Consider the following 20,731-nt stretch of genomic DNA (forward strand, 5'->3'; position numbering starts at 1 on the left):
TTGTTTTTATTTAGATAAAATTTTGATAACAATCAGTGGTGGCCCTACTATTGGGGGTCCTGGGCGAGACTTCCAGGGGGCCCCATAAGTATGTAATCGCAGCTTTTGTGGGACTTCACTCCCAGACCCCCCTCGCTTCTATTATTAACAACTTAAATTAATGCGTCATATGGACCGGAATTACGTCACTCACGCGTATGACATTGTAATACGGTTTTGAAGCAGGCCTCAATGTTGAATTGTTGTAGCTCCTGAGCCTTCTTTTATTATACATTGTAAAATGATAAAATAAGTATCCCAGTTAAATATATCTCATGTCTTCATGTTGAAGATGTATGGCATGTAGCGAGAAATAATAAATCAGTGATACAACTGCTGCAGGCTAATATACCACATTTATTTGGCAAGCTCTCGGGTGACATTAGTAATAAGCCAACACACCACGTCAAGGTTTGATGAGCGGGTTATGGAACTTTTCTAACAAATGCAGAGATTTGATGATTGACCCATCTGTACGAAACCATCTTCTTGATTGGTACACGGATTTCCACGTTTATTTGCTATAATCCTTGAAAAGGCACTTAAACCAAAGATGGAGGATTTTTCGACCAAGGACCCCTGGGCGACCGCCCACACTAGAGGTCGACCGATTATCGACATAGCCGGTTATCTAGGCCGATATTTAGAGCTTTCCCGATTATCGATATCGGCCTATGAAGGCCGATATCGCGGCCGATATTTTATATTTAAAATAAATTCAAAAATTTCAGAAATCCAATGCTCCGTGTTCTCAATCTCAAGAAATCGACGACGCAAAGGGCGATATATGATAGATTTACCCTTGCAGGACGAGTTTAGCTGAGTGAGAATGCAGAGAAACTATGCCTCCTGCATTACCTTTTCTGGACTGATCTGCAATTCTGTATCATATTTTGCTTTTTGGGTTATCCCAAATTTCATCGAATGTGCACAATTAGGCAATAATTATTTTCAATTTCAGTTTTCTCGTTTGTTGTTCAGCTTTCTGTGGTATGTACAAGTGCCATCTTGCCTATTAAATAATATTTTTGGTGAAATTGTTCTCTGCTCCTTCCATATTAATATTGGCCTATGATATCGGTATCGGCCTTGTGAGTGAGCCGATGTATCGGTATCGGTATCGGCCTGTAAAAATCAATATCGGTCGACCTCTAGCCCACACCAAAAGCCACCACTGATAGCAATACACCTATAGTGTCAAATAATTGATATGGAAGTTGTCAGCGGTACTTTACGAAAGTGTAATGCGGTCCGCATTCAACACAGTTAGGGCATATCTGAATACGTTTTGGCATATATTGCTCAGTCAACAAATAGCTGTGCGTTAAAATGCACCTTCTTAGTAACCGGGCAACTTTGTCTTAGGGGGGGAATTTCGGCTCAAATATCGGCCAAGGGGTCCACGAGCCGAAAAAGGTTGGGAACCACTGCTTTAGAGCAATAATTAGAGGTAAAGAGACTCGGTCCTTATCAGCCTAGAAATTGTCCAATGTCCATTGTCCAATGTCCATTGATCTAATCGTACGCGGGAGGAAAGCGCACTCTTACCCTTTTCCCAACATATTTCGATAACAATGAATAGCTGAGGTATAAGCGAGGATAAGGACGCCTTGTTATACACTTGTACACTGCTGGTGCCAGAGGCGGTCTATCTAGTTGGAACAAAATTGGCAATCGTGATCTGAAGAATGTGGTCTCTATTGCAAATGGTGTCTCGATATTACCCGATCGTCGACATTACTCGGTTAGCGAGTTGACTGGCTTGTATTCCAATGCGTCTTTTTTTCGAAGTAGTAACCAGTGGCGAACTTTCAAAATTCCTTTAGTTGAAAAATCGCTTTCTATCAACTTTTCTGCTGTAACTAGCTTTTTTAATATCATATTGACCACCCCGATTTCATCCGCAGAATCCAAGCGTGGTTTCAGCACATTAAAACGCCTCGAGACTTCTCTTAGAATCGGGATGTGTAAAGATATAGGCTCGATGAGTTACAGTAGATGTGCTCAGGATTCTCAGCGTTGTCATTATGGGTATTCCAGATTTCAATGAATTCGTCATTGAACATTTTGCAACTATGAAATCACGCCGCGCGCAATGCGCCTACTGATACAAACGTTAAAATATGCAGGTATGAACTACTGTACTTCATATTTTCTTCCGAATAATTTGAAGAATGTCAGCTCGAAAAGCTTCGAGTTTTAATATATTTCTGTCATGAATATATTATTAAAATTTGAAATGCGTAAGCCTAGTTAACCATGCCTAATATCTATACACCATACAAACTGTGAGTGACCACCACGAAGTCACATTTTCACGTCAGAATACACCATTGTGACGTCATTTAGATTATTAACATCGCATGCACCCCTTGCCCCACCACCCGATATTGTCACGAGCCGCCACTGTTGGAAGACAATATCAGGATTGCGATGAAAAGGCGTAATGTGATAACAACTTCCTTTACAGATAATACGTCATTTGCTTGTTACGTCATAAGCTATCTAATGTCCCACTTTAGGGACGATTTATCGCACCAACCGATTTGCATTCTTGCCAGATCCGTAATTGGCGCACCCAAACTCCCTGTAATAGGGTGGGGAGAGAGCCTCCCAGCAAACACAGAATATATTGCAGATATATTTTGTATATGACTCAACTACTTCAAAATATATCTAGTCATATGTATTGTTTATATAAATCTGTCGACACATTTGCACATATATAGGACATCTTCAAAGATACCTGTATGACATTGTCATGATATCTTGCTTGACCCTAGATGAACCCTAACCCTAGGTGACCCCTGACCCTGGTTGGGTACCTGGACCTGCCACATCCTGCACTGCCCTTATCAATGAAGACTGACTGATGATTTTACAAATCATGCATGGCTTTGTTCGTGTATTAAATCAGCACAGAACTGCGCAATCACTTCAGCAAATATTGCTGCCTAAGCATAAGTTCGAAATCGTTGTCGGAATTGTCAGACTCTGTGATGACAGCCTTGCTCCTGTTATCTTCTTTATCGCCACCCTATAACATAAATGAGTAAATTACTACAATTGATTATTATCACTGTAGAACAGAAGTCGTTATGTGTTTGGTTGTGGGTAAAATGGGATGGTGATCTGAGTTACATTAACCAAAAGACCTCAAGCCCTCTTTCAAAAGCGACATGACCTTTACTTTTACACTGAAGATATAATTAACGCAGTTACGCTTTCAAGATGAGAAACCAGAACCTGTTCAAGTTCAATAATGCCTGTCATTATAGAGAAGATTTTCATGCTATTGGCGTCATGAAGACGTGCTGCTGGGAACGGATTTCAAAACCTATCGTTTGGGCACCGGGTGAAGATTGTTCTTTACATTATCATTTTATTATTAATATGGTAATAGTTGCCTGTGAGAGGCTGATGTGATAATGATCGCTCATTCCATGTACGGCATAGTAAATATATGCAGTGGTTCGCAAACTGGGGTCTGCGAGACAATTTTTATGATTGCAAAGTACCTTCCAAAAATTCACACGATCCAGAAATTTTCGAATATTTTAACTCCCAGAGTATAAAATTTTTTAGACAGGTTATTGTCTGAACCAAAATCGAAGTTGCTTAAAATTATTTTGTAAATCAACATGAAGTAGAGTTATTCAAATTAAATTTTATTCTCCCCGTGCGAGACAAATGCGACCCGCGGAGGGAAATTGTCACGTAAATTTTCTCGTAAAGTTTGGGGACCACTGATATACAATGTTCTGAAGATGAGCGGCAAGAACAATTCACTTACAGTCCACTCATATCATAAAAGACACAACTGTCACACCACACAATCATCAAACTTAATAACAAAATTACCTTGCAAGATCCAGCAACAGTTAGAGATCTTGAAACCTGATCTTTAGTTCTTTTATCTGGGATCTCGAGGTCAGGATGAGCCGATCTGCATACTTCTAAAAAGAGATATAATTAGATGAATATATCCACTGTCCAGTCACAGTCATGGTATATTATACATCAGCCATCAGACAACGAACAAAACTCATCAACAACTAGAGTACTAAAGTAGATAACTTTGCACATCAGTGACGACATATGACGTCAAACGATTAAAATGTTGAAAAATCGAGGCTTTGGCTCAACTTTTTTTTACGTTGATTACGTTCAATTTCCGTCAATAACCGTTGATAACTTACGTCTAATAGTCTTTTCAAGTGTCACTCTTGCTTTTTTGACCCTTAAGACTAGGATTTCCATACTTTCTTTACAACTATGCTGGTCATCATATTTTCGACAGTTTCTGGCAATTGTACACCCCGGAATCCCATTAAAGCGGCTACCTGTAACAACATTATATTAGTGGTACACAATACAGATGGTACTGCCTTGCATTAATGGTTTGCATCAGAATTAACAATGACATTTATGGGCATTCTAGATAAAACCATCCACACCATAAATTTCATGGTCACGCTCATCAAAGGCTTGGTTGATTTTGCGATTTTGCAATAAATCACATTGGCAATTCAATTTTGGATAATAGAACTAATTTCGAGAAGGACCCCTGCTGTGTCTGAAAATGATTCCTTGGTGTCGGCGGACACCCCTGATTTAGACTGTCAATCGCTTTGTTCGAATGAGAAATTAAAAACATACCAGTTCAGACTTTGCCGTTGTTCAAAGGTGTTCCAGCTGTGACAAGGTTTTACAGGGATCTTCAATTATATCTTTCAGCAAAATTGGGGCACTCGATTGAGGTCTTTTGGAGTAATTATCGATATGATGTCTGAGGAAATCCATCATCTGGTTTTTCTGCAACTTTATGTCTTTGATGCACAAGCTAAAAAGGATTCGATTACAAGGAAGTTGGATTGATCTTTCTATGTGATAAACTTACCATTACTTTATGACAGGCCGCGTTGTTGATGGTCAAAATTTTGTAGTTCAGCGATGATTTCAAATGAAGGAGCATCTGAAAAACAGCGAGACTTTATTCTCAAATTCGAGAACGCATCAAAGTGCTAGGAACTTACTGCAGGACTTAGATCTCTGGCCGTTACATTCAACGATGGGATTATGCCATTCTTGAACACTCTTTTCGCTAATGATGGCAAACTTGCATTGCGAGCATCATTGATATCACTCCTGCTTGCCAGAATCATAAGATGACCGCATTCTTGAAATTGGCATGTCTTGTATCTGAATACTTGGATTACGTTTCTTCCTTGCAGGAAAAACATCATCTACAAATTATAAACATTTTACATATATATATACCATATTGCACAGAATAAAAGGGTATACCTTGACGATCAGTTGACGCCGAACTATTCAAAAATTGTTTGTTCCGTTGACGTTTTCGTTTTGGCCGCTGCGCTTCATTTCCAGTCCAGACTATGACAAAGACGTGGGCAAGCCACTACTCTCCGCAACTTTTATTATATCACTAAAAGCTACGTTCCGTACATCTAAAACAGATGGATAATGTAGATGGCAAGGTAGGCCCACTTGGAAAACAGTACGCTAATTCTGAGTTTAAAACTTACTGGATGAGCATTTCATCTGTATCTTTTATACAGAGACCAATTGCGATTATCATATTATGGTTGCTTTTTGTTCTTGGCCTTACCGTGCTATTTGCATTCTTACGCAACCACCAGCCATGCAATTCTATTATAGATACAAACAATTTCGCACAATTCACAATTCATACGATATAAGCTAGGAATCAATGAGATCACTTCTACATCGGTTTTCCAGCTTTTATGTATTACAGCAACAGCAACCGGTTGTTCTTGTTCAACAAAAAGCACAACAGCAAATGATTGCTCGATTTATTGATAGACCCACCTATATTCATTTACAGCGAATTCTTCACTATGATTATATAAGAAGCATATATAAATTACCTTGCACAGTGAAGTTTTCGGTATTCTTATATAGAAATATGCTTGGATTAGCCTCGATTAACTGCGATTTCCCTGAACGCTACTAAAACCAAAACGACAACGATATCTGCACTGCAAGCCGCCATTATCAGAGCGCTTCTGTCTTTTGTCTGGCGGTTTGAAACCTGCGCGCCGAAACGGGTGTTCGCGTGGGGAGAAAGTGCCTCAAGCCATTGAGTCACTCGGCTACGACGGCTAGACTACGGAGTACGGATGAGCAGCCGGATGAGCCGGAGTAGATCCGGATTCTGAATTTGCTTTGATAGTCGGATTGTAGCAGGATTTTTCTATTGAACTATCAAATAGTATAGCATTATTTTGGCAGCAGTTTTTCGGGTTACCCAGAATTCATAAGATTTTCAAATTGCCGCCTGGATTCGGATTCCAAAATTTGGGATGGCCAAGAATCAAAATATCTGCAAAATCACGCGAAAGCGGCGTGTGACAAAAGGAAAAACATTCGATCATAGCAATTTACAACGATGTAAATTGCTAGGATTCGATAGTGGCAATTATGGTGACATATCACCCCATAAGAGTAAGACATCAATAAAATTGATAGTATAGATAAATTATACCATAAAATGAAACAATAATCGAATTTGATTCCTCACAAATGTATTTTCGGCATTTTGACGAAATTTGTTGGATAAGAAAAAGATGTACTCAAGATACGTTTCCGGACAAGATATGCACAAACACAATTTTGAGATAATTAGGATAACAAAAAGATATCCGAACATGTCAGAAATATATCTCGTGTTTGCTGGGCTGAAGGGGGCTCAAAAGTATTTCGTAGATCAACATAAATTATAGGATATTTTGGCGAGATTTTCTTAGAGCTTCGTGATTTAATGTCTCTAGATAACTTGATTCTGTAATGCATACGTCTCTCCCTCAAGAAAAAAAGCATGCATAATTTATAGGAATAGGTATTTCGGTGCCGGTCATTATTACCAGGCCACGACACACCAAAAGACATACGCATGTTTCGGCTAACATGCTACTCCACAAAGTGTGCTACCAAAAGAAGGCCTAGGCCGAAACTTTGAGTATGTGTCCAGTCAATAGCAGCGCTGGATGGGCAACATGGGCGTAGTAAATGGTCCTTCCAATCTGAGTACCACATTACAAATGCTACCGGGGATCTCAGAGAGTAATGAAAACATGACAATTCGCGAGGGAGTCTCGCGAAAGTTTTAGCCTGCTACGTTTGGTTAACTACAACATATTTTATTGATATAACAGACGGGGGGGTCACGAATTAACAACATACATTAAAGTAATTATAACAACATACCAGATGTTATAAATATGAATTACGTGCCCCTAGCCGCTCTACCGGTAAATATGACCATCGGGGGGGTTGAGAGAGGATTAAAATGAACAGTGATATAATGCAATTACCAATATTCTGACGAAATTCAGTCATCAACCTGAAACTTGACCACCCTATGGGTTCCAAGACCAGTGTGTGTGTGTGGGGGGGGGGGGATTGCTGTTTTGGACCTGATTCTAGCTACAACCCAAGCTAACATGGTGTATAAGCGGTTGGCTATGGAGGCAGGTCCAAATTTTGAGTAGAGAATTGCGAATTAACGATTGGCGCCCATTTCAGAGTCATACGGAAAAAAGATAAAGTGAGCATAAAATTCTGCCTTCCACTTAACACAGATACTCCAAGCTGCCGTTGCGAGAAACGGCAAACAACGGCTCGGTTATTATATATATCAGAAGCTGTTGATTGTAATGCTTCGTTGTGGAAATCGTAATGTTTCTTCCATTTGACGAGTACCAAATTTAAAATCTTTGCCCGATGTAGGCCTACATGTACATTGTACAATGTACATTGTACAATGTACAATGTACATGTACTGTACGTAGGCTACGTACTGTACAAGTGTACATACGTACGTACACAGGCCTACTGCCCAGTGCCCACCAAGAGACAACGGTCAAGCTGCGTTTAACTAATCATAAATATACATCTATCAATACATAAAGCTACTATTTGAAACTAGGCAGAGTGGCGATTATTATCCTGCTGCGAGGTAGGCCTGTAGTCTAGCCTAGCGTCTGGAGCGTATAGAAAACCTGACATACAGCGTGGCAGGCGTTCTTACAATATCACACTTCAATGTACGTCGCATATCTATTTACTTGTGTGGACTGTGGATACTTCTTGCGCAAAGACGACCAAAGTTTATACTTCCGACGCAATAATGAGCAATGGCGTTTGAAAATGTGACGTTTGTGCTATCAATAAACCTGCTATAATATCTCGTCACTGTTAACGAATGTTCAATTTACGCCATAGTCCTTTTACAAATAAAAAGTAATCGATCTTTCACAAAGAAATCGATGAGATATGTGAAGTAGTCGATTACGATTACTTCGGAATTTTTTCAAATGTAATCGATTGCGATTATTTGAAAATGCTTAATCGTCGTAATCGATTACGATTACTAATCGCGATTACCCCATGTCTGCAATTGAGTGAACAGCTGGTAACGGTTGGAAAGTAGACTTTAGGCCTCTTAATTTTCAGGTCAATAGGCAGACTGTGAGGCCGTGTTTTTAGTAGGCCATTGTGCAACCCACTTTTAAACTGCGTACACCGCACAGGCGCACATGCTTCATGTAACTGCGTTGCGTCACTGGTTGTCAGCGCATTGCCATACTTTTGCCGGTAAAACGTAGCATAATAACATTAAAAATGCATTTATTTCGGTGCCTGGGGCTCGGGTTGCAATATCCCAATGTAGAGTATGACTAGCGTGTTCTGTTCTCCCATAGTGTCCTAAATGGTGTGGACACAGCGAGATTGAACGGCCCACTGCATTTGGGTTACACCATTCTTTCCACTTGGGCAAAGGCAATTTTAAGGTCATCTTGACCGGCTTGCCGAGCGATAAATTTGATAAAATGGGTATCAATGGAATGCTGCTACTATACTGATTACGAAAATATAAATTTTATTCATCCCATGGCCTTAGAAACCCCAAAAATCAGCCTTCAATTTTGTATTGTGATGGAGCAATAGGCTGTCTGCGAAAACCAGACTGCAGCTCAGCGGCAAGAACCAGACAGAATTGGTGCGTTACAATTCAAAACTCCAGCACAATACAAAATTGTGGGGGTTCCAAGGCCTCGTCAGCCATGGTACTCGAAGTGCTATGGTGTGTCGCGACCGATTTTTCCCTTCGAGTAGGTGCCGCGAGGTCGAAAAGGTTTAGAACTATTGCGTTAGGTTACGGAACGATTACAGTGTTGGGATGACTCGAGTCACCTTTTCCGTATGACTTGGCTGGACTCTAGTCACTTTGCAAAAATGACTTGATTCGCCGTTCCAAAAATATGGTTCGACTCGAGACTCGTACTGGTAGGAAAACAATACAATAGCAAAGTATCCATTTCTGTTCTATAGACTGGTCCGGTCATTCATGCCCGGTGATCACCTTTACCAAACCTACTGTACGATTTAAATTCAATTCGAATAATAGTTTATATGACTCGTCAGCCATAGGTGCAGGCTTAATGTATCCCATGGACGTGTAATTTGGTAGTGTATTCGTCTCAACTATCTGAAGTTTCGTATTCAATCCTCGATTTTGGCGGATAATTGTAGACGCAGGGTATACATTTACTAACGCAGTTTAGCAATTCTACGCATGCGTGAGCTATACAACGCCGTTATGCATGCCCCTTTAATTCTATGTTCGGTCGTCGACGTCGAATGCAATGACTTGATCATACCTCGTACTTCGAAAAGGCAACGTGACTTGAATTGTGACTAGACTCGTGACTTGACTCGACTCGATCCACCTCCAAAAATCGCGCGACTTGCCTCGAGTCAAAATGTGCAACGACTGGAGATGATGTGACCCGAAGGTAGTACTTGATCCCAACACTGCACAAGCAGATGCTTCGTTCGTTTCAACGCCAGATGAGTGATTACAGTGGAACAATGTTTCAATCGTGTGCATCTTGCAAAACAGATTGGTACGGAAAAGTACAGCTGAATTCAAATTCGAATCCTAATCTAATTTGGAAGACTGTCTAGGTATCATCCTCATCATAATCCAACTTGGAAATGCTGGAAATCGTTCGTCGTCAACATTAGTCGTCCAACTATGCTTCACACCATTCACCCTAACGGGTCTAAAGGCTCTCGACGGCCCTGAAACATCTCGCATCCGCGGCAGCATCACCACACTTTCTATCATCCGAATATTATTTACAAAGCAACATCAGAGAATGGAAAGAATCATTTTAGAAAGTCCGAAAACCGCGCGCCCCCGGCGCGAGACGCTGCAACGAGTTCGACAACGAGACGTATCGGCGGCGACAAACACATGCTGGAACATACCGCCACCGCTGGCACATAGATCTATATATATAGCAACTAAGGCATCGGGATTAATTCGACAAATCAATTAGTAAATAATGGAGCCGCCGACGTATTCCAATTCGGAACAGCGTAATCGTCATGGATGCGTAAAGGTTACAGTTTTTATACACGCTTCAAACATTCGGAATCTGAAGAGATACACCACTTTCAATTCACAAGCGATACACGGGGGAATGGGCGATTAGAAACAAAAACTGATCTCACACGATACTGGGAATGCGTTCGGGATTATGATTGCGAGTCGGATATCAGGTTCGTGTCTCTCGGAAACAAGTACGGTCACTCGATCGTTTTTATAATTAAAGACGCGAGCGCGTTGGTAGCGATTTCGCGGGCGGCGTTTCACTTCCCGTAGAACTTCTTGTTGAGAAGGAAGATGAGCAAGTTCACGTTGATCTTTGCTCGCCCTTCGAACATCTTCATCACCGTCACGCCTTCGTATTGCAACTGTAACAGGTCCTGAAAACACAGCGGGCGTTACGGGCGGGATTCACACAAAATACGCTTGGTAGGCGGAAGTATACCATTGACGGGCTCGCATACCGGTGGAGATAGCGTACGGAAACGCAGCATTGGTGTTTCAAAACTAATAAGGCAAGGCTAAGCTTCCGACAACGTAAATAACCAAAAATTGGCGGTTACGACACTATGTAGAAGTACACGTTCTGAATTTCTAAATCAATAAAACAATTTGATGTTTTATTTCTATAATTATAAATTATAGTGGAGAACAGGCGTCGATCTTCTTACTTTTTGCAATTGATATGCATACTATGATAATATATTCAGCAAAGCGGCGGTTGAGAACTACTGCTCCGTACCGTTTCCGCAGATGACTTTACACTCACACGCGACTAAATTTGATTACACGCAACAGCTAATCAGCGCCGTAATTAGTTACGCAACGACTTCGGAAACTCGCGTGCTACGTCACAAATCGAAGTAGGGCAGTGCATATTTTGAGACATAGCGAGACGATTATTATTTTACCGTATCCAATATGCGACAGCGTTTCCAATTAACGCGGCCAGATCGTAACGATTAAAGAGTTTCTACAACCTGCCATTGAAGGAATCAGCGCAATGATTTGGGTCGCGAAGTGAGATTTTCTCAAGTGCCGAAATTATAAGTTCCTTGCAACTAACAGCTACCAGCGATCGCTTGGAAGAACAATATTCCCGCCGCCCCTTGTATATCTGCGGACTGCCGACTGCGTATCACTATTTCCCGGCAGGCCATCCGCGACACGTTGTAGTAACGGCAACTAACGACCAGTCATTTTGCATTGCGCACAAAGTTACTAAAAGCGAACGCTCGAGACACACAAATTTCGACTGCCCAAGAACCCAATGCTGGTCCGAGCTACTAAAGACCGAGCGGTCGCTACACTTCCTGTTTACAATTGCTAGTGATGACTGAATGCTTTTAATACTAGCTTGAAAATTTAAAAAAGTTGAACAATTCACGTCCAAGTCCACAGCTTCAGAACAGTCGCAGTCGAATTATGATCCGGTAAAAATCGCCAAATTTGGATTTTCACATCGATATTCTACATATCCACCCTAGAGCAGGGGTAAATCTGAAACGACGCGTTTTAGTGTACGCTGTAGGGGGCTGCTATTTTATTTTTGTGAGAGCACAAAGCATCACGCACTTGAAACACGACCGAAACTTTTTCCATGTTCACGCCCAAGAACTTCGCCGATATGTCGAAGGTTCCCACGTCGCCCTCGGCCGTATTGATGTCAAACATCACGTTTCGAAATCTGCAAAAAAATTCTATCTATTAGCAGCCTATTAGCAGTAAGCACGAGCGAGAGTCCCGTGAGAAGCAAGCGTTATAGGTTATTCTGATTAGGGAAAACCGAACTTACTGGCCGGTGTCCAAGCCGTCGATTTCTAGCAAAACCTTCTTCCTGAACAATTCCGAAGCGGTGTACTTGATGCCTGGAGTCCTCTTCTTGGTTTTCTGCTTCCTATGGAGGGAGACAACAAGTTGAGTCACATTTCACTTGCACGAGAACAGAGATGCATTCACGGTGCCAAGGTTAAGAAGTTGAATTGAGTGAAGCCACAAGAGTCAGCACGACAAGCGTATATTACCGCTACGTCACGCCTTAAATAGAAAAGCTGATATCCAAATATGACGTCATAATCGTTTTCATCATACTACTATTTAACAATTTGCAATTACATTGGTATTGAAGATTCTGAAAAAACTAGCTACAATTCTAATTCTACTTTGATTTGAAAATAAAACTTTGTAGCTGTAGTTCTAATTCTAATCGAATTCGGAAAGGCCGTCTGGACTCAGGTACTTGATCTTCCGCCGCCCTATATATAACACAGACCACGCCCAAATGAATAATTCGGTCTGCGATGATCTATGACGGTGATTTTCAACCAGGGGTCGCCACCTCCATATCGGTCGATTGCCTTGTTTCTGTGCTTGTTTTTTAGTACTCAGCTTCCCAAATAGGCCGTGATTGGGTATGGACATTGGACAAGGTATTATGCTGACCTTTTTCGAGATGCTAGCTTACCAAATTCAAGTGGTGGGGCGTGGAACACGTTCCAATAGGAATTGCGTCGTGACCTCAGAAATAGTGACGCTCATCAGCACTTTTTAGCTAGTAGCATTATTAAATTTGCATGGGGTGCCACAACGGATTCGTGCTGCAACGCATTGATTGATGGCGACAGAACGCCATCATCAACACACATTGTTTGGATTACAGTTAACGTTTCCGCCGACGGCAGTACTTACTTTTTGCTTTTGTTAGCAAGGCTGGCAAGACAGCTTCTGATGTATTGGTTGTAGTAGTCAGACTGCTCCTCGAAGAATTTGGATTTCTGGTCCAGCATGCCCATGTTCTGCTTCAATTTGGTCAGCTCCTGCTTTCTGCGCTGGCGGTACCTCCGCTGGTTTCGGATGTCCTAGTGAACAACAACGTTTGAAACATATACGAATGAAACATTCCTTTGCGTCTACGGCTGCTTCAGCTTTAATCAAGCTTACGAATCTTCGATTTTATTTAGTTTAGAAAATCCTTCCCCGAGGTAGGAGATCGACAGGTCGATTTCTAGCAGGGTTGAGGGTGCATATCAAATCGCTACCCCCTGGTGGTTTATTAGGTGGTGATAACAGGGTGTGAAGGATGCTTTCCACCTTTTTCGATAAGTCTTTATCAGCGGGAGGACGAACCAAGATATTATTACCGGCGGATTTGGACAACCAGATAATTACAGTGTCAAATTAGACTAATTGGCACAAAATGCCGATAATTTAATTCTAATATAATATTAAAAAACGTTTCTATGCTGTAATTTCAACTATAATCTAATTTCTGGTTTCCCTGAAAACGATATAGCAGAACTGCATAGTGCGATACCAGCCAAGCTTGGTGTACAAACATTTGTCATTCTTATGCTTACGAGAATTAACTTTGGTTTTATATGTTTATGTACTGAGCTTAATTTTTGCTGTATTTATTTCTAATTTGGAAAAGCTGAAACTTTTTTAGTCTAACCACGCTAATGGAGATATGACATTATATCGCCCGGCGCTAAAAAACCGATCATATTACCCTCGCGATCATGTTCACAATAGACTGGTAGTTGTCCTTCTTTGTCGTGATCTTATGCTCTTCCAGAATGTCCAGGTTGCGCAGTATGCGCTTCTTGGTGTCTTCCAGGGGAAGTTTGTTCTCGGTGAGCAGCGATCGCATTTTCAACATGCTCTTCCCGTCGTCGTCCGCTTTCTTCTGCCTCTCGCGCTCTTCCAGTTTCTGGATGTTGTCCATGTGCTCATCTTTCTGTTAAAGTTACCGGTCGGTCAAGGTTTGCCGGGAACTCAATGTTGCAGAAGATTCAGAGCAGACGTGCGCAACTAGATAATGTTATCTAATTTGTGATATGTTTGCATGCTTTCAATTTGAGTTCAAATATAATTTCTGGTTTCCATGAATATGCTGCAGGATAACTACATACCTATAGTGCGAAACGAATTAAGATTAATGTACAGCAGACAATTACCATTCCCTTGCTTATGAGGATTTATCTTGATTTCATATTAATTGAACTTGAATTTCAATGTATTCATTTACAATAAGGAATATAATTAAATTTGTAAGTTTTCGCGAATTCAGAAAATCCAGCTATAATCCGATCTGGAAAAGCGGAGTATTTCCCGATTGTTTAACTCTGATTCAGACACAAAACTCACAATCGGAATTAGGATTTTTTGTAAGATAACATATCGTTTTGGGAATGGTAAGAAATCTACCATCTGCGTTGCGAGGACCATGTCGAAATACAATCCCGAAAAACATCATAAGTAAATATAGATGTCTTCTTGGAACACAAACAAGCATGGAATGCTATCGACATCAAAACGCGCGGGCGTTGCACGTATTCACGTCAATCGGGAACGGTGTTTAAACTAGGAAAATGCATAGTATGCTACTGTCCGTAGACTTTATAACGATGTATGATGTATTGCCCAAAGTTTGCACGGACATGACGATTATAACAGTGCGAGTTCGGTAAGGTTACACGCTATCCGCGTATTCCAGATATAGATCAGAGAACGGCGTGATATATCAGTAACGGTGACGCTACGCATATCGCAGCCCGGCGAGTGACGCAATCAATCACGAAACGAAACAAACAGGTTGACGTATAGCACCGGGAACGCAGATATATATTTTACGACTCCGGAAATACTGGCTTTCAATGCAACAACGTTGCATCAAGTTGTTCGACGGCTTCAACTCGCGTGTAGCATCACGAGTGGAAGACTGTTAGCATGTCTGATGTGAGCTTTGCGCCTAAAGGGTTTTTCTACATATTTACACAGGAAGTCCAACCAGTGTTGGGTATTTATATTATTATGACATTTTCTCCCCCATGAATGAATACTATTTTGATGCGTTGCAATAGTTGAATAAGCAACAGTGGGTTGAGAGATCGTGTTTTTGCCAACCTATCGCCTGTACATGCAGACTTGGAACCATGCAGGTAGTCACGCAGAATTAGGTATCGCGACTCGCGGCTATCGCGGTACCGCTAATTACGGCTCGAATAGCGAATAGACGACATTTGAGAAGCATCAAAGGTTAGGGTTACAAAGGCAGCTGTCACATGATTTCCAATTCGAAAAATACCTGAGAAAAATGAGCGAGTCGACTGTGTTTTCAAAGTCAAGGAGCTCGTTACAGGGGCATTTAGGGCGTTCGCAAGGCGAGTACGCGATATCAATATCGTCTTTTCAATATAAGATTTGAGACTGCATCACTAGTTTACGAACAAACATCGCTTTGATGCAGCGAGAAATAACACACGGTGATGTAATCATCTCCCAAAAAAGGTCAAATTACAAGATTTTTCTGGCCGAGCGCGAGCAATCGCCGTAGGCTAGCAGACTTTTCTTATAACCAGCGCGTGATGTCATAACGAGACCAATTCGCTAAATCGGAACGCGCGTACTTAGCGACTAGACCAGCGTCAAACGTTCATTCGACCACATTATAACAAACGAGAGTGGTCTAGTCTTACTTAGTTGAGCGAGTCCAAGAATAAGGTAATCCGTCACGTGCAGGATTTCAGCAGTTACTTAATTACGGCGCATTAGTAACGCGCACTATAACTGATAACTTCATGTTACAACAGAATTTATGATCGTACAATGAAAGCGACAGAGCTAACAAAGTGCGCTAAACTATGTCTGCTGTTCCTGGGACTTATTACCAGCGCTAGTACGCGTGGATCGGATGGAGCCGGCGAAGAGTTTGATAACAGCATCACTAGCATAATAGGCGAGGAATTGGCGGAACTCGCTGCGCCAAACTCCCCCGTAGGAAGGCGACAGGCGCAGCAGAGCATGGAGGTTAGGACCGTGCCGACGTACAGGGAAATTTTTCCACAGACCACGCCGCAACCCGATCAACTCGCAAGAAGTAACTCGACGCGTTCTTATCCAAGCACCGCCCAAGAGTCGACGACAGACGGACGCCGAATACTAGGGATAAACGGGGAAATGACAATGGAAGAACTAATGAAGTTAGCGGACAAACTAGCAGCCGAAGAAGCAGCCGCGGAAAACGCGAAGGCGACCACGCAAGCACCAACCACGGGCGGCGACACGACCTCGACGCACAAGGAACACTTTGATGTCACCATGACCACGACAAGAAAGGCGGACGCAAACGAAACAGAACCCGGTCAGTCAGAGATAGACAGGAATAGAATGGTCGTGATACCGCTCCAAGCGACTATCGCAACACCAGAAAATACGTCAAAAGACACAGCGCGGGCAAGATATCAAAGGAGGATGTGCGGTTACCCGCCGATATGCGATCAAGACAAATGCCAGAGACTGAACATATCCGAAGACATATTGGAAAACTGCGAAGTACCAGGGGCCAAAGCCGGTTTAGTATTCGCGGTGGCGACAATAGCGCTCGCTATAATCGTAGGAAACCTCATGCTGCCTTTTCTGGTATGGAGAAGCCGGGACATGCGCGCACCGCACAACTTAATGAAGGGTAAGTCCTATTCGCGATTCGTGAACGGCGCAAAACTTTCTTTGTTAAGCCGCTGCTAATTGCCTGCTATATTAGCGGAACATTGTCCGAAACTGTGCGATTAGGAGAGGTATTAGAAATAGAACGTATACGTCAATGATTGGATAAAAATAGAACGTAATACTAATTCCAACAAATTGGCCCGTTGTTAAAATTAGTATTTCGCGTACATTTTGAGCGCCATGCCCAGTGATATGCGGGCTACTTCACAACAGAATTTCTGTAGTTGATATTGAATCTCTAAATTGTTTCATGATGTTCCATCTCAGTTTCGTATGTCATATAACGCCAAAGAATGCAAGCATAACGATATCCGTAACAGGCGGATATAGTTAGCACTGATAACGATCTGGTATGAAATCGACCGCAAGACAAACACACAACTTGACTGACTTCGCATTTTTCATTTCAGTGTCTCTCGCGTTCGCTGACGTCATAATCGGTTTCGTTCTATTATTTTCTACGATACCCAATATGATGCGCACCATGGGCAGCACCGAATCCGAAGTGTTGCGAATGATGGACGAGACGACCAACTCCCCGCAGGCTATCGTGGCTGGGTCGATGCTGACACTATCGACTCAGGTAAGATTTTGGCGATATGTGTTAAAATCATAGCACAGGCTCATCCTAAATTATTTGTGTGAACTGTACGTTTTACAAGGTTAATTCCTTTTCACAGGCGTCTCTCTTCCATTTAACGCATCTCAGCATCGAAAGATTTGTGGCAATAAGATGGCCTCTGTGGCACAGATTCAAGGCACCCGGTTCACTATGTGCGCAAGTGACCCTCATCTGGGGTCTGGCAATCGTAGCGGCTTTAATGCCAGGTACGAAGTGAAATCAGTATGTTTGAGATTACAGATAAGTTTTCACCATCTCTTCAATGAAACTGGTGAATTATGACCTGATGACACAACATCGCCTGCTGTTACTTTACTATGTATGGACGTCCGTATATGAAAACGCGTCACACGCGAGATAAAATATTCCGCGCACTAAACCGAAAGACATTCGACAAAGCGCTCGGTCACCGCGAGTCACAGTCCGACGCAAACGTAGCCCGAGGGAAACAGCCAGCTCCGCATAAATCACAATTTCGATCCCACCTTATCAATCCGAGTCCAAGAATATTCTAGATTTCTCAACAAGCCAACGATCGAAACTTATACTTAATCACGGCCTACATTCACACGTAACGCCGTAAACACAAATATTTTGGACGCAAAATGCGTGATTCACGTTTTCCGGCTTGTGCCAATGTCAACCGCATGCCGGCGGCGGCAGCGCGGGTTTTAATCCGCACGCAACACGCAAATGTATCGGTTTAAAACCGCGATAATGCGATTTTCGAGAGAAATCAAGTACACCGCGATGTATGCGGTTATGAGAGCTTGGCTATTTACGTACGAGCTATTTATAGAATGCGGTGCCTATCTGATCTTCACAGAAGTGCGGTCTCGAGAATTTCGTAGTTTCGCTAATTGTATGTTGTCGTATCGTCTCCACTGCAGTATTAGCGAGATATTCTTGAAAGTTAGGTGTGTCGCACACACCTTCTCACATCCGAGTGTTACGAAACTTATTATCGTTTCTTATTTTTCTAAACAGCCGCATTTCCCGAAACCTTCACATTCCAATACGTCCCAGTGTTGTCGGTCTACATCCTCACCAACGCCAACCCAAACCACACAGCTTTGGGATCGGTAATGTACGTATTAATCACGATGGCGCTACCATTCCTAATCTCGGTAAGGGTGTTTGATAATTTGGAAAAATAATGCGAATCACTAATCCATTTTCCTATCACGTTCAGGTCATCTTAACGGCCGCCACGGGCATTGTTGTATGGAGAAAAATGAAGTCCACATCTCAAATGAGGCACTATTCGACCCGAAACTCGTGAGTAGTGGCCGCTACTTCGACACCGAAAGTCACTTCTAACTGAATGCATTTCGCTATATCGCAGCATGTGGACGAAGCGCACTTTCACAGAAAGTGGGGAAGACATTTCTAGCAGGCGCGGTACCAAGTCGGGAAGCGATCGCTCCCCGAAGGAACTGAAACCTGAAGTGCGGGTGTTCAAGACAACTGTCGTCATGATTTTAGCTTTCTGTATCACGTTGCGTAAGTACAACTACGTGTATTTCTCGCATAAGAAGCATTAAAGGCACGAATATACACTCGAAACCGAATCCCGACCTAACGATGTTTCGTTCTTTTAAATAGATAACCACATGTTCACATAATATTAAGCGAATGTGCATGATCGCAATCAAATTGAATTTTTATTTCAAGTTCAACAAGCGTGAACCTCACGGCAATGCATAAGCCTGTTTCAAAATAATCGCTTCACGATAATGTTCGCTATGACTGTGGGATCGCAATTACCATATAACTTGTGCCAGGACTTAATTGTCAATTAAAGTTGACGCCGACTGAAAAATACTGTGTATTTGCAGTGATTGAAGTTGGTAGAGCCCACACTTCGAATCAAACTCAGAACACTCTGTTTGAAACGGGTTAATCAATATATCCAATTTTACAGTACCCTTCATCGTGGTCTTCCTGCTCTATTACACCGGCCACTTCGAATGCCAAACCTACTCCGTGCCGTACGCGAGCGCATTCTACGCCTGCACCTCCAACAGCTTCGTCAACGTCCTCATCTACACGGCCAGAGACCGAAAGTTCCGCGCCACGTGGAAAAAGATCTTGGGGCTGTCAAAGCGCGCGCGCTGGCCGAGCGCCTGGAGATCGCAACGCACCAAGGCGTCGGCGTGCGCCAGCACGATCAAGTCATCACAGCAAGCGGGCGTTTTCACGTCGAACAGCGAATCCGTCAAAGAGAATTCGGAAAGGATGTGCGGGGGCAAATGAGACGAAAGACGGTCCCTGGTAGGATCCAGAAACGCGCAGTCAGCAGAAAGACAAAAATGATTTCGTGCACAAATAGCCGCCATTAGAAATCCCACTGTGAACAGTAGACGCGCCTGACATCAGGCTAGAAACCAATCTTCAAGGAAAAAGACATGACTGATCGATAGATATCTCGAACAACGGCAACGCAAAACATATCAACTACCCAACCACGGATTACAGCAGGGAAGAGGCGCGCTTTGGTTGAGAACTCGGGAGAATGGACGAAACTTCCACCTCGATACGGATGCTGTAACTCGGTATTTAAAATGCCATTCCGAATAAAAAAAAAGCATGATTTTCTTCATATACACAAAATTTAATACAAGCCGTGTTCAATTACGTTGTAAATCGCGCGGGTGACGGTAACATCAAGCGCGTTGAGTCGGGTTTAACGGCGAGCGCGAGATAGCTCCGAGGCAGAGCGTGTGTCGATCGAGCGCCAGAAATATCTCGCGAACAGAACAGAAATAGTCTGGGGGAATAATTAGGGTTATTATCGAAGCGATTGGCGATTACGAAACCGGTTTATTGGACGGCCGATAGAGCTGCGTCACAGGGTCAGCGGATATCCCAATATATCACAAAGATTAGTCTGTATAAAGTGTGTGAAAACCGAATTGCTTGATTTATAAATCAACCATTGATTAGCCTGTACGACTGTACGTTGTACAATATCTTCCTCTCGTCGTAGGTGTCATTACCTAATTCTTTTCCCTCGACTCGCCCTACATCTCCTAATACTTGTGTACGCAAAGAATCCCACCGCTTTGCGCTGTTCGATGGTAGGCTGTCACTTCGGACACGAGCTATGCGCGCGTACTTCA

The 20,731-nt window shown here is 42.5% G+C and overlaps 3 protein-coding genes across 15 annotated transcripts in view; 1 reads left to right on the forward strand and 2 right to left on the reverse strand.

Moving 5' to 3' along the window:
- Positions 1-2,929: 2,929 nt before the first annotated feature.
- LOC145447078 (uncharacterized) lies at positions 2,930-6,745 on the reverse strand. 5 transcript variants are annotated; one of them, XR_013917444.1, is made up of 8 exons: positions 5,952-6,745; positions 5,347-5,510; positions 5,076-5,285; positions 4,940-5,014; positions 4,699-4,882; positions 4,239-4,382; positions 3,901-3,995; positions 2,930-3,076 (listed from the first exon to the last, which is right to left on the reverse strand). XR_013917444.1 is itself a non-coding variant. In XM_080325503.1 (7 exons), the coding sequence occupies exons 5-7, from the start codon at positions 4,297-4,299 to the stop codon at positions 2,972-2,974; spliced, it is 258 nt and encodes an 85-aa protein (XP_080181629.1). In that variant the 5' UTR covers positions 4,300-4,382; positions 4,699-4,882; positions 4,940-5,014; positions 5,076-5,285; positions 5,347-5,865; the 3' UTR covers positions 2,930-2,971. The 5 variants fall into 5 exon arrangements, 3 of the variants coding, with proteins under 3 accessions (XP_080181629.1, XP_080181627.1, XP_080181628.1); XR_013917445.1 differs by lacking the exon at positions 5,952-6,745 and having other exon boundaries at positions 3,901-3,992; positions 5,347-5,866; XM_080325503.1 differs by lacking the exon at positions 5,952-6,745 and having other exon boundaries at positions 3,901-3,992; positions 5,347-5,865.
- Positions 6,746-10,206: 3,461 nt separating this feature from the next.
- LOC145446920 (ras GTPase-activating-like protein IQGAP1) overlaps positions 10,207-20,731 on the reverse strand; it is a 56,887-nt gene continuing 46,362 nt past the window's right edge. For all 9 annotated transcript variants that reach the window (XM_080325295.1, XM_080325287.1, XM_080325290.1 and 6 more), the window contains 5 exons: positions 13,989-14,216; positions 13,169-13,338; positions 12,276-12,377; positions 12,056-12,167; positions 10,207-10,860 (listed from right to left, as the gene is read on the reverse strand). In XM_080325295.1, the coding sequence (XP_080181421.1) occupies positions 10,744-10,860; positions 12,056-12,167; positions 12,276-12,377; positions 13,169-13,338; positions 13,989-14,216 (729 nt within the window). In that variant the 3' untranslated portion in view covers positions 10,207-10,743. The remainder of the gene's footprint in view (positions 10,861-12,055; positions 12,168-12,275; positions 12,378-13,168; positions 13,339-13,988; positions 14,217-20,731) is intronic.
- LOC145446921 (octopamine receptor beta-2R-like) lies at positions 14,966-20,246 on the forward strand. The gene is made up of 7 exons (XM_080325296.1): positions 14,966-16,946; positions 17,398-17,570; positions 17,668-17,815; positions 18,597-18,736; positions 18,802-18,887; positions 18,955-19,112; positions 19,534-20,246. Exons 1-7 carry the CDS (start codon positions 16,088-16,090, stop codon positions 19,863-19,865), a joined length of 1,896 nt encoding a protein of 631 aa, XP_080181422.1. The 5' UTR covers positions 14,966-16,087; the 3' UTR covers positions 19,866-20,246.

The sequence above is a fragment of the Botryllus schlosseri genome, chromosome 9 (assembly GCF_051294905.1).
Source record: "Botryllus schlosseri isolate E-star chromosome 9, Bs_hap1, whole genome shotgun sequence".
In the NCBI taxonomy this organism is placed as follows: Eukaryota; Metazoa; Chordata; class Ascidiacea; order Stolidobranchia; family Styelidae; genus Botryllus; species Botryllus schlosseri.